This window comes from Pinus tabuliformis, chromosome Q, assembly GCF_031772625.1.
Source record: "Pinus tabuliformis cultivar Carrire ecotype Pingquan chromosome Q, CPIR1, whole genome shotgun sequence".
Lineage (NCBI taxonomy): Eukaryota > Viridiplantae > Streptophyta > Pinopsida > Pinales > Pinaceae > Pinus > Pinus tabuliformis.
This window is the reverse complement of record NC_142296.1, coordinates 1,037,013,884-1,037,026,641: the sequence shown is the minus strand read 5'-3', so window position 1 is coordinate 1,037,026,641 and position 12,758 is coordinate 1,037,013,884. Positions and strand designations below refer to the sequence as shown.

Genomic DNA, 12,758 nt, shown 5'->3' with positions numbered 1-12,758 from the left:
TTACAAATTTTTCTGATAAAAAAATTCTCTTATATCTTGATGAACCTATTTGGGATAAATGGGACACTGTTTTTAACTATTACCAACCAGGTACATTAAAGTGTTCCCCAAGACAACTTGATTTCGAGATCTATAAGAGAAATAATCTACATAATTTGGAAGCAGCTACTCTTTGGCCCCTTCAGGGATTAACCATGGAAGAAATTGTTTAGTAGCATATGAGCTATTAGATGGAACCATTTGGTTTTCTATTCCACTTAATCATCTAGCAAATGCCATAAAATTAAAAGATTGTTGTTCTAAATTGAAAAACAATAGAACAATATTGGATGCAATGGTTACATATTGTCAAAGTCATGATAAGAACTTGAATGAGATGAATCTTACCACATTCAACATTCTTGAGCATTATGAAATTAATGATATCATATTTTCCAATTTTTGCAACGCGGTGGACGGGTCTACTTATGTCAACGGAACACGTAATATAAAGATAGAGTCCCTTTCTCAGCAAGCATGTGGAGTCCTTGACAGAATAATAAATGGATCAACAAGTGTTCAATAGGTTGACAACAATTTTGAATTTGGTTGTCATTTTGGGGGCCCTGATATTTTTTCAAAACTTTTTCACTCTTTTGCATGTCATTTGCAACAATTTTACATACTGACCTTATTGTTCTTGATACAATGACTTTGAAAAAAAGAACAATTCCACAAGGGATATTATATTGAATTTTTTCGATTTCTTATAGAAAAAGATGATTTGAATGAATTTAATACAGTTCTCTTAGTAGAACATTGGTTTTGTAATGATTTATGCTAGTCTTTGGAAATTTCCATAAAGAACTCCAAGTTCAATTATAAAATGACTAGTGGCATTTATGAATATAAGTCCCAAAATAATTATATTTATGATATAGTTCTTACTATACATATCTATACTTCAGAATTAAAATTTGTGGAGGATATAAAATACTCTCACACATTTGAAGACAAATTTGATGAAAATGAGAGAGATTATGATTTTTGGATGGATTTGTTGGAAAAACACCAACATTGTAGTGATGCAAAAGTGGTTATTTCTCTTTATGCAATGACAAATTTAATCAAGGCCTTTTTTACATATGGAAGAAGAATTTCATGTGTTGTGAAAACAGAGTCACAATGGACAATCATGTTAAATAATTACAAATATTTTCAACTATCAAATCGAGGATCCATTAACTTCTTGGAAAATTCAGGTACTAAAATTCCTTTATTGTTTTTTTTATAATACTTAGGATACTATTTTGTTCAGATTAGATTAGTCAAACCCTAAGAGATCTGCGCGAGCCTGAGACTGCTGCGCGAGCCTGAGACTGCTACGCGAGCTTGAAGCTGCCTGTGATCGCGCCTCATCATGGATCCTCCGTATCCATCACGTGGGGATCCGGATCTGCAATGGGCCTTTTCCAACCTGGTAAAATCTCTCCCCCCGCAGCGACCCCGACCAGCAGCAACAAAGTTTGTAAAGAAACTTGATATATTACAGGAAGTTCAACTGCCGCCTGCTATCCCACGCATGGCAACCCTTTCCCTAGCAGAGAAAGGATTAATTGGGCAATTTACAGGACTTTGGCCATCGCCCAGAACAGTGCAAAGGTGGATCGAACGAAACTGGTCGGACAAGATTCAGGGTAAAATTTCTATCAGATTCTGTGGCAGAGGATATTTTACATTCCATTTCGAGACAAAGGAGGACAAAGATCTAATATTCAGGAACGGACCATATTTTATGGACTCCAGGGGCCTCTACCTCAACAAATGGACCCCGGATTTCGACCCAGAACTAGATATCCCGAATGTTGTTCCAGTTTGGGTACGGCTGCCACATCTCCCTCTTCACTGTTGGGGGGATGATTCAGTTAAAGCTATAGGAAATGCGGTGGGAAAATACATAGATCGCAGTGAACCCAAAGACAACATGCAGGCATGCGCAAGGATCTGTGTGGAAGTCGATCTAGGCCGAGGATTGCCGGAGGCGATCAAGCTGAAAGTGGATGACTGGAGCCATATCCAGCAATTGGACTACGAGCAGATACCCTTTAAATGCAAGGTATGCCACGAATACGGACACTTTGCAAATAGATGCACAAAAATTGTTAATGTAGATAATGATGAGCAAGATGGCCACTGGGAATCTGTTAAAAAGAAAAAATCATCGCCTCCTCACAAATCTCCTATGGATTCTGATGTCCCTGGAACCTCCAATCAGCGCCCTTCTTCCCCTCCCCCTCTGAAACCCGATCCGCCTCTCCCTCCTTCTTCCAATCCCTTTTCGATCCTTTCTGAGGCTGAATCGGGACCTGACATCCCCTCCATTGATCCCCCTCCTCATCAATCTCCTCCCCCCTCCATGCAGCCCCCACCTGACCCTCCCTCTTCGAGAATTACCAGGAGCTCCTCAAAGGATCATGGAGCGCCCAGTGATGTTCCAAAAAAGCAAGGACCTGGAAGAAAATCAGCTAAACAACAAAGGGACGAAAGCGCACAAAAAGACATAGCATTGGGCACTCAAACACCAATAGAGACTTTTATTCTTGGGCATCTGGAAAAAGAAAACAACAATAAAGGCCATGAGAGGCGAGCACCTCTCCATATATCTAGTATCTCATGATGAAAATCCTATCTTGGAACAGCAGGGGATTAGGGCACCCCTCCAAGCTAGCAGCCCTCAAGGATCTAATCCACAGCGAGAACCCCGAAATCATGCTTATACAAGAAACAAAGCAAGATCAAAGTGAAATGAATAGAGTAATTAGTCAGCAGAAACATTTCCGTGGAAGCATAAGTGAGGCAAGAGGAGCCTCAGGCGGCATAGTAACCTTATGGGATAGCAACAAATGGATGTGCAGCTCTACCAATGTTCAACAAAACTGGATCCGAACCACACTTGAAAGCAGAACCGGAGGCCAATCAGTAACGGTGTATAATGTGTATGCTCCAAATCAGTATAGAGAAAAAGAGATATGCTGGGACACTCTGAAAGCAAACATAGAAATGGATCAGAATACCAATCTCATTGTAGCAGGAGATTTTAATCTAGTGCTGCATGCTAATGAAAAAAGAGGAGGTAATTTCACTCCTGATCCTTCCAGAAGTCACTTAGAGACCATAATACAGGATCATGATCTAGTTGATGTCAGGCCCAAAAACCGTAGGTATACCTGGAGTAACAGAAGAATTGGTGCCAGCAACATCATGGAACGGCTCGATAGATTCCTTATCAGCATAGCATACCTTTCCACTTTCTCAACAGGCTATTCGAATATCCTCAACATGTCGGCTTCTGATCACTATCCGATAACTCTAACTCTCCAAAGCCACTGCCCTCTAGGGCCCATACCCTTCAAATATAGCTCAATATGGAACCGGATACCAGCTGCAAAAGAAGTGGTGCAAACGACATGGATCCATCATGTAGAGGGGTCTCCAAGTTATATCTGGGAGACAAAACTTAAAAGAGTAAGGCAGGCTTTAAAGAACTGGGCAAGAAGCAATTATCAGGAGCCCGAATTGAATAAAAAGAAAATCAAGCAGGATCTAGAGGATGTGCAACAGAGAATCGAAAGGCAAGGGCTATCTCAGCAGAATAAAGAACAAGAAGGTAAATTATATTCACAGCTGAACCAAATCCTCAGGGATGAAGAAATAAAGTGGAGATTGAAATCAAGGCAACTTTGGTTGCAGGAAGGAGATAAAAACACAACTTACTTTCATAAACAAGCCACTGTGCGAAAGCTCAGAAACACAGTGAGCACAATAATGGACAATGAAGGGAACCGATATAGTACCCAGGATTCTATAAAGGAAGCAGCCACCAGGCATTTTTGTAAACTTCTGACTGAAGACAAAGGCGCAGAAGATTACTCAAACATGCTCCAGTATCTGCCTAAAGGGGTCACACAAGAAATGAACAACAATCTTAAGAAAGAAGTAGAAGAAGAGGAAATCAAAGCAGCTATTTGGAGTTTGCATCCTGACAAAGCACCAGGACCGGATGGATTCCCCATTAGCTTCTATCGGGAATACTGGTCAATGATAAAAAAAGATCTCTTAAAGATGATTCGTTGGGTGATGAAAAAAGGTAAAATGGGGGGATTCACCAATTCCACTTATCTTGCTTTGATACCAAAAGAAAATCGCCCTTCCTCCTTCTCGAGATTCCGGCCAATCTCATTATGCAACTCAGCCTACAAAATTATCTCAAAAATATTAGCAGCCAGGCTTAAACCTCTCCTTCCCTCCTTGATTTCTGAAAATCAAGGGGGATTTCTCCCCAACAGGCACATTACTGATTCCATTCTCCTTGTACAAGAGGCCATCCACTCGAGTTTAACCAGGAAGGAAAAAGGATTTGTTCTAAAGTTGGATCTTGCAAATGCTTTCGATAGAGTAAGGCACTCCTATCTGTATGTTGTCCTTCATAAAATTGGGTTTGATCCTTCCTTCCTCACTATGATAGCAGCCTGTATAACTGGACCGTGGATCTCCCCCTTGATCAATGGGAGACCATGTGCAGCCTTCCAATCATCCCGTGGTCTCAGACAAGGTTGCCCCCTTTCTCCATATCTGTTCATCCTCATGGCTGAATCATTCAGTCAAGCCTTGGACTATAATCGGAGAGTAGGATTAATCACTGGCATCAAGATCGAACATGGAACAAAGAACATCAATCATTCACAGTTTGCAGATGATACTCTGCTGATAGGAGGAGCATCCACTACAATAGCAAGGCGATTCAAGAAGCTCTTGGACCAATTCATGGATTACTCAGGAGGGAAAGTCAACCAGATAAAAAGTTGTATTTATGGATGGAATACAACAAATCATACCATTCACAGTATTGCAAGCATATTTGGAGTTTCCTGCAGTCTAATCTGGAACCACTTCTCCTACTTAGGAATGCCAGTAAGTTTGGGACCCTTGAAAGCTGATACCTGGAATGAGATCCTTGACAAAATAAAGAGGAAAGTGCAGCAATGGGGCACAATGTGGTTGAACCCAGCAGGAAGGCTAATTCTCCTAAAATCAGGTATTGCATCTCTCCCCATATACCGTTTTTCTTTATATCAAGCTCCAGTTGTTTTCCATCAGAAAATGGAAAGAGTACTCAGACACTTTCTTTGGCAAGGAGGGAAAACGGATAAAAACAAATTCAATCTAGTAAGCTGGAAGAATATAATCCAATCTCAGGAAAAAGGAGGACTGGGCATCAGATCCCCAAAGCTTCTCAACTTGGCCCTTGGAGCAAAAATTGTATGGAGATTGATCACAGGGCCTACAGTGTGGTGGAAGAAGGTTTTGGAGGTAAAATACTTAAACTGTACAAGGCAGCAGCTTTTGGAGGCTAATATTCCTAACAGAGACTGCACAAAAATCTGGCAACTTTGCAAGAAGGCTATACCATTTATGTATCAAAATATCTCTAAGGTCCCAGGCGGGGGAAACAATATCAATTTCTCTAAAGACAAAATCCTCGGGCAGCAACCTATGGGATCAAAAGCAGAGGCAATCCCTGTCATAAACTGGCTTAATGATAAAGGACTCTTCTACTTGTCCCAAATATCAAAATGGGACACCCACACTCATGCCTGGATAGGCTGGAAATTCCCGGATCCCCCCAATGTGTTAGAAACCAGCCTCAACGCCCTAAAGAAGCTCCTCCACAGCAAAGCTCCGGTTCAAGAAGGCACACTGGATGGGTACCGATGGGATCCAACTGGAACACAATACACAGTAAAAGCTGGACATCAATACCTCTGTGACAGCACCTATCAACTGGAATTCTGGAACCACTGGAAAATAATATGGAGAGCAGAGGCACCCCCCAAGGTTAAGTTCTTCATTTGGCTTCTTCTGAAAGGGAAAACATTAACAACGGAAAATCTAAGAAAAAGAGGCATAATGGGCCCATCCAGGTGTCCAAACTGTTGCAGATCAGAGGAAACGATGCAGCATTTATTTATAGAATGTCCGGTGGCTGGTGAATGCTGGAAGAAAATGGCCTCAATGGGAGAAACACCCTGGGAGCCCCAGACCACCATCGCAGAAACGATTTATAAATGGAGGAAGAACTGTCCTTGGAAAGAGAAAAGAAGCAAACTGGCTCAAAGAGTATGGAACACCATACCACTCACACTTCTATGGCGCATCTGGTTAGCACGAAATGGCAAGGTTTTCCAGGAGAAAGGCTTCAGCACCAGGAAAATTTGCCACAAAGCTAAAATGTTGGCTCTAGAATCAATTACAAACCACACCAGCGGCAAAATTGACGCAACAAATTACAGTATAGAGGAGAGAAATCTTCTCAGCTACGTTCTGGAGAACATATCCAGTGCTCAGGAAACCAGCAGGAGGGGGACAAAGGCAAAAGAAGCAAAAAGCGCATGGAAACTGAGGTTAAAAGAAGAGGAATTCTCCAACTGGCTGAGTAACTGCAATAGGTTCTGCTTATTCTTTGATGGCGCATCTAAGTCGAATCCGGGTCTGGCCGGTGCAGGGGGCCTTATCTGTAATGCAAACGGAGACTGCATCCTTCATTATGAGTGGGGACTAGGGGAGAACTCCAACAACAGAGCTGAAGGATTAGCCCTGTTCCAGGGTCTCACCCAATTAATCAAACTTGGGATAAAGAAGGCAGTGGTGTTCGGGGATTCCTCAATAATCATTCGGCTTATGGCACACCGACAGAGTACACCAAATATTCTCCTCCAACAGATAAATCAACGAAATCAAATCCTTCACGCGACAATGGAAGAGGTTAATTATTATCACATCCTCCATAGTATGAACAAGGAAGCGGATAAACATGCCAGCAAAGCATGCGAAAGGCCCATTGGCAGTCTGAGCTGTAATTCCAGCGTGACATTCCAACCGCTACCATGATTCTTACATATCTAGTCAACAGCAGGCGATCTCCAGCTGACAGAATCAGTGAGATAGATCAAGTAATTCGTGCCGGTGACAGAATAGGTAATGTGGGTAGGATTTTGCTCAGATTTGCAATCAGGAACTCGCCTCAACGCATGGGAAGCCACAAGCCTTCAGGTGAGAATTGTCCTTTCAGAACGACCCTTCATGCTATGCGGGATTTGCATCTGACCACTCTGCGGATATGCAATAGTCCCATGATGCTCAGTTTGACATCTTCCCGCCCTCGAAGCGCGCAGTTTAACTCTATTTATACATCAGAGAATAGATCTCTTCAAAGTGTTAAGCAAAGATGTTTGTGTGAGCATCAGCACCTCAATGCTCCCATCCTTCTCATTTTAACCCGCTGTAATCGGTTTAGTGCTCAAAAGAATCGGCCATCCATTAAGCTTGCTCGAGTTACAGTAGCTGAGACTTCAACCTGCTGTAATCGACTTAGTGCTCAAAAGACTCGAGTTTCAGTAGCTGAGACTTCAAGCAGGAAATCGCCTGAGACAAATATGGACCGATCAGAAGACTGCCTTCACTGCGCAGACCTTCAAGCAGAATTTGAGGAGGTAAGGGCGCAACAGCGCATCCTGGAGGACCAGGTCAAGAGTTTGGAGGCAAGAATGGAAGCACAGTATAGGATACTTAATGAGAAATACAGGGCAGAAATTGATCTTTTTTTGCACAGAGTGTCCTCTCTCCATGAGCAGTTCAGAAACTTGGCGAATCGTTGTAGTCATGCAGAAGAGTCGATTGCAATCCTAAAGTACATGATGGACAAAAAGATTAAGGATGCCCCCAGCTCCTCCAGTGCAAAGCAGATGGATCCAGACCCAAATCCGGAAGAGTCCACGGCTAGGCAGATCAGTCATATTGAAATAGATTAAATATGTTGTGTAGCTGTAAATTTTGGTCTTTGCAATATGTTAGGATTTACAGTAGTTTAGGAAGTTTCAGAGGCAGAACTACTAGAACAAGGATCAAGGAAGGGACCCATTTTGTAATTCCTCTGATCCATGATATCCAGAAAGTATTGTATGTATGGAGATCTGACTCCTTTTTTCAGCTCATAATATAGCAACTGAATTTTGTCTAAAAAAAAAAAGGATACTATTTTGTTCATATTTCTTAATTGTCAAAGTGTTTACTAAAATGACTAATGATGGAGATTGTAAAATAGAGAATGATGAAAGTGGGAAGCAAAAAAAAATCAATATAGTGCTTATGATGTTGAAAAAAGTATAGAGATGGAAATAAGAGGAGAAAGAGGAGAGGAAGAAGTTATCGTACCAGGTACATAATTTTTTTGGTTTTTGCTCTTTATAATTTTTCAATTTAATTTCTGTATTCATAACACTTTTGGATTGTTGGCATTTTGGCACAAGTGTGGCGCTACGATACAGGTGTTGTCCTTGATGGCAACTCTCTTTGATGACAGATCTCAGTCCAGACTACAAGAATGAAGAGAAATTTCATATTCGCAGGTTCATTAAGCCCAAGTTACGTATACACGCTGGTACACTATATACTAAGTCACGGATACGCAGGCTCGCTATATACGAAGTCGCGTATACACGCAGTTTCATGAACAGAAAAGAGCGTACATGTCGAGAAGCTTCCCTTTGGTCCGTGGTAGTTAGTCCTCGGTACTTGAGCCTATGTGTTTGACCAAGGTATCTCGACAGACGTGTTGATCCCTAGTTTTGAAGTTGATGGTATTGTGTTACTATGGTTTTGGACCATGGTATTGTGAAGGGCCTAAGGCTATATAAGGAGAAGAAGATCATTAGGAAAAAGCACTGAAAAAGTCTTGAATATCTGATAAAAAAAAAGAGATCTAGTATGCAGGTTCTGGGTTTCTTTATCTAAGCTAAGGAGAGATCACACCGGTTGATGGAAGACTAGATCTAAGGATAGATCGGGATCAAATGGTTTGAAATGAACTATCGGTATATGGTTGATTACGCAAATTTTTAGATCTGCATACTGACGCAATGTTATGTTCTGAGTATGACTGATGTCTGGTACAGCTGCAAGTTATGAGAAATTATTTTTAGATCTATACGCAGGTTGTCTTTGGTAAAAGCGCGTGTATACGCGGGTTGGTTTCATTGAAGTAGCGTATATCTTTTGAAGCTTAATTTTGGGGTTGCAGTTGGGTCTGACTGTTATTGCAGACGTTCTGTAGTCTGCTCTGTGTTCTGGTGACTGGGTGTTGACAGGGTTTCAGTGGTTCAGTGATTCAAAGATTGATGATGCTAGTATGATCTGTTATGAAAATTGATGAATTGTGGTCTTCAGATTGTAATGTTGTGCTTCAGGAATATCCAGTCTGAAATGTATGAAAAGTGGTTCCTGAAGGAAAGAAGATTGTAGGCCAGCACCTACGTACTAGTATCTTAGCTAGTACAAGAGCAAAGGGGGTTGGAGCTCCCTTCCAGGAGAGTCTGGAAAACAAGAGAAGGTTGTAGCCTTCTGCAGGTTGTAGCCTGCGTACTGGTATAAGGCTGCACCAGTACAAAAGATTGTAAACTGAAGTTTCTTATTAAAGAAAGATAGAGACGACTTGTAGCAGGTGGTTTTCACCCACATTGGGTTTCCACCTTATATCATGGTGTTCATGTGTGTGGCTTTTGTGTGATGATCTGTTCTGTTATACTGCACCTGTTTACTTTTAATATGGTTAATAATGTCCTGATGCATTTACTGAAGATAAACTAACTGAATCATAAGATTTCTGGTTATACACTGGTTGCTTTAGACATAGTAGCGTGTACACGCTGGTTCACTTAACTAAAGTAGCGTATATGTTTCTGAGTATGAAAAAGTTTTATTGATTTGATAATACTGATTCACCCCCCCCCCTCTCAGTATTATTTCCAACAATTGGTATCAGAGCAGGTCCTTCAGAGAAGCTTGATCGCTTGAAGGTAGATCGTTCATCATGAGCAACTACGAGAGAGAAGCATCAATCAGGCCACCGGTTTTTGATGGGACAAACTTCAATTATTGGAAGGTAAGAGTTACTACCTATCTTCAATATCTTGGTATAGAAGTTTGGGACATCGTAGAGACAGGCTACACTTTTCCTTCAGCTACTCCTACAGATTCAGCCGAGAAAAAGAAATATGAAACAAATGTGAAAGCAGTCAGTACTCTATTAGGATGTATATCCCAATCGTAATTCATGAAGGTAATGCACTATAAATCCGCAAAAGAAATAATATGCGACAAAATTGTCACGAGCTATGAAGGAGACGAACAGGTAAAGCATGCTAATCTTCAAACTCTCAGGATTAAGTATGAGACTCTCAGAATGTATAATGATGAAAGTGTGGCTAACTATTTCCTTAGGGTAGATGAGATTGTTAATTGCATGAAAAACATCGGTGAAGAAATAAAAGAGGCTATTGTGGTTGAAAAGGTTCTAAGATCATTGTCCCCCAAATTTGAATCTAAAGTGTCTGCAATAGAAGAAAAGGAAAATCTACGAACTCTTACTATGTCTCAGCTTCACGGAATTCTAACTGCTTATGAAATGAGAAAAGGAGGTCCATCAGACAGAAGAGAAGCTGCTTTCAAGGCTTCAGGCAAAGAAGATTATTATGAAGCAAGTCACGTGCCAGAAGATGAAGAAGAAGAATCAAATTTTGTCAGAAATCTTCAAAGGGGTTCTGGAAGGTTCAGAGGTAAGTTACCTTTTAAATGCTTTTCTTGTGGAAGAGTAGGTCATTATGCTACCAAATGTCCTCACAAAGATAAGAATGACAAGGGAAAGGAACATGTTAAATGGAACAAGAAACAAAATGAAAAGAAGAAAAGCTATTACACTCATGAAGATAGTGATGGTCTTTCAAATAGTGACGAAGATGAACAGGGTAATAGATATAAACTTTTAATGGCTTTTGAAGATGATGACTACATGGATGCTATAGATGTAGAAGGCTTTTGTGAAGAAATGAATAATCTCAAAGTTTGCTTAGAAGAGAAAAGTGCTATTATTGATTCTCTACAATGTCAACTGGCGGAAAAGGAAAAACATCTTGAAAAATTGGAATGTGAGATTGTTTGTCTTAGAAAGGAGATTGAGAAAACAAAAGCGATTAATCTTAAATTTGTTAAAGGATCTGAAACCTTGGATGAGATTATCAATGTGCAGCGTTCTCCTCTGATCAAGACAGGTCTGGGATATAATGGAGTAACATCTCAAGCTTCTACCTCTAAAAGTTATCTTGATGCAGTAAGGAGGAGCGAGCAAAGACCAAATAAAAGTCATCAGGTGAATCAGGGACAGTTTACCTCAAGAACAAATAAAGACTATCGAGAAATTCGGGGACAAGCTTCCTTAAGGACAAACAGAAGCTACAATCAGCCACAGGTAAAATCTTCCCAATTTGCCCCAAGAATGGATGTCAATAGAAGCTACAATCAGTTGGATGATTGATCAGATTATCGCAGAAATTTCTTTAATGGCCAATGTTTTTCTTGCCATAACTTCGGTCACAAAGCAGCTCAATGTTTTGCCTACAAGACAATCATGACTAGAGAAGCTCAAAAGCAAAGAAGTATGACTGGAACCATGAAAAGGACTTATAACAACTTTTCGATTCTTGAAAATGAAGTTGAATGCTCTATTTGTAATAACTTTGGTCATGAAGACTCTGAATGCAGGAGCAGGTTCTGGAAGACAACTCAGAAGGAACAAACCTCAAATGTCAGAACATGGAGAATAAAGGAACCGCAACCAGAAAGATGTGGGATAGCCTTTTATGCAGAAGGTCAAGAAAGTCTATGGTACATCGACAGCGGATGTTCGAAGCATATGACAGGGGACAAAGAAAAACTTGAATCATATACCGCATTAGAAAAAGGAAAGAAAGTTTCTTTTGGAAACGATATCTCTGCAACCATAAAAGGAAAAGGCGTTGCTCCGTTGAAAGAGAAGGTCAAAGCTGGAAATGTTTTGTATGTTGATGGATTGAAGCATAATCTTCTGAGTGTCAGTCAGATGTGTGATCAAGGAACAGAGGTAATATTTAGATCAAATGGATGTTGTGTTCGTGATCTTGATACAGGTGAAACAGTGATCAAAGGAAGAAGGACTCCAAATAACCTATACATATTTGAAGAAAAACAACAACAATGCTATTTGAGCAAGAATGATGAACACTGGCTATGGCATCGGAGGTTGGGGCATCTAAGCTTTCCACAAATAAGGAAAGCATGCAAATATTAGGTAGTTCGTGATCTTCCAGATATCAAAATTCCAGACAACACCATATGCAAATCATGTCAGTTTGGAAAGCAAACCAGAACTAATTTTCCTGAGAAGGAAGGATCAGCTAGCATGCCTCTTGAGCTAGTACATACAGATACATGTGGTCCATTCAGAAAAAGAACACCTCAAGGAGAAGAATATTTGATATTATTCATTGACGATTTCTCTAGGTTTGTCTGGTTAGGACTTATGAAGCACAAAGATGAAGCATTCGAAAAATTCAAATCCTTCAAAGCCTTGGCTAAAAATGAATCAGGACACAAAATTAAGTGCCTCAGATCTGATAGAGGTGGGGAGTTTACCTCGAATGAGTTTTTCGATTTCTGTGAAGAACATGGGATAAGAAGAGAATTCTCTATAGCTAGAACTCCTCAGCAAAATGGAGTTGTGGAAAGAATGAACAGAACAGTCCAACAAATGGCTCATGCAGTGCTTGATGAATCAGGTACTCCCGCAACTTCTAGGGTGAAGCTGCACATGTTGTGGTTATTATTCTCAACAAAACCAATGTCCGAGTAAA

At 40.6% G+C, this 12,758-nt stretch overlaps 1 protein-coding gene across 1 annotated transcript; it reads left to right on the top strand.

The window, feature by feature from the left end:
- The first annotated feature begins 1,399 nt into the window (after positions 1–1,399).
- LOC149223035 (uncharacterized) lies at positions 1,400–6,927 on the top strand. The gene is made up of 4 exons (XM_089387764.1): positions 1,400–2,095; positions 2,192–2,583; positions 2,682–3,923; positions 4,326–6,927. Exons 1-4 carry the CDS (start codon positions 1,400–1,402, stop codon positions 6,925–6,927), a joined length of 4,932 nt encoding a protein of 1,643 aa, XP_089243890.1.
- Positions 6,928–12,758: the final 5,831 nt, after the last annotated feature.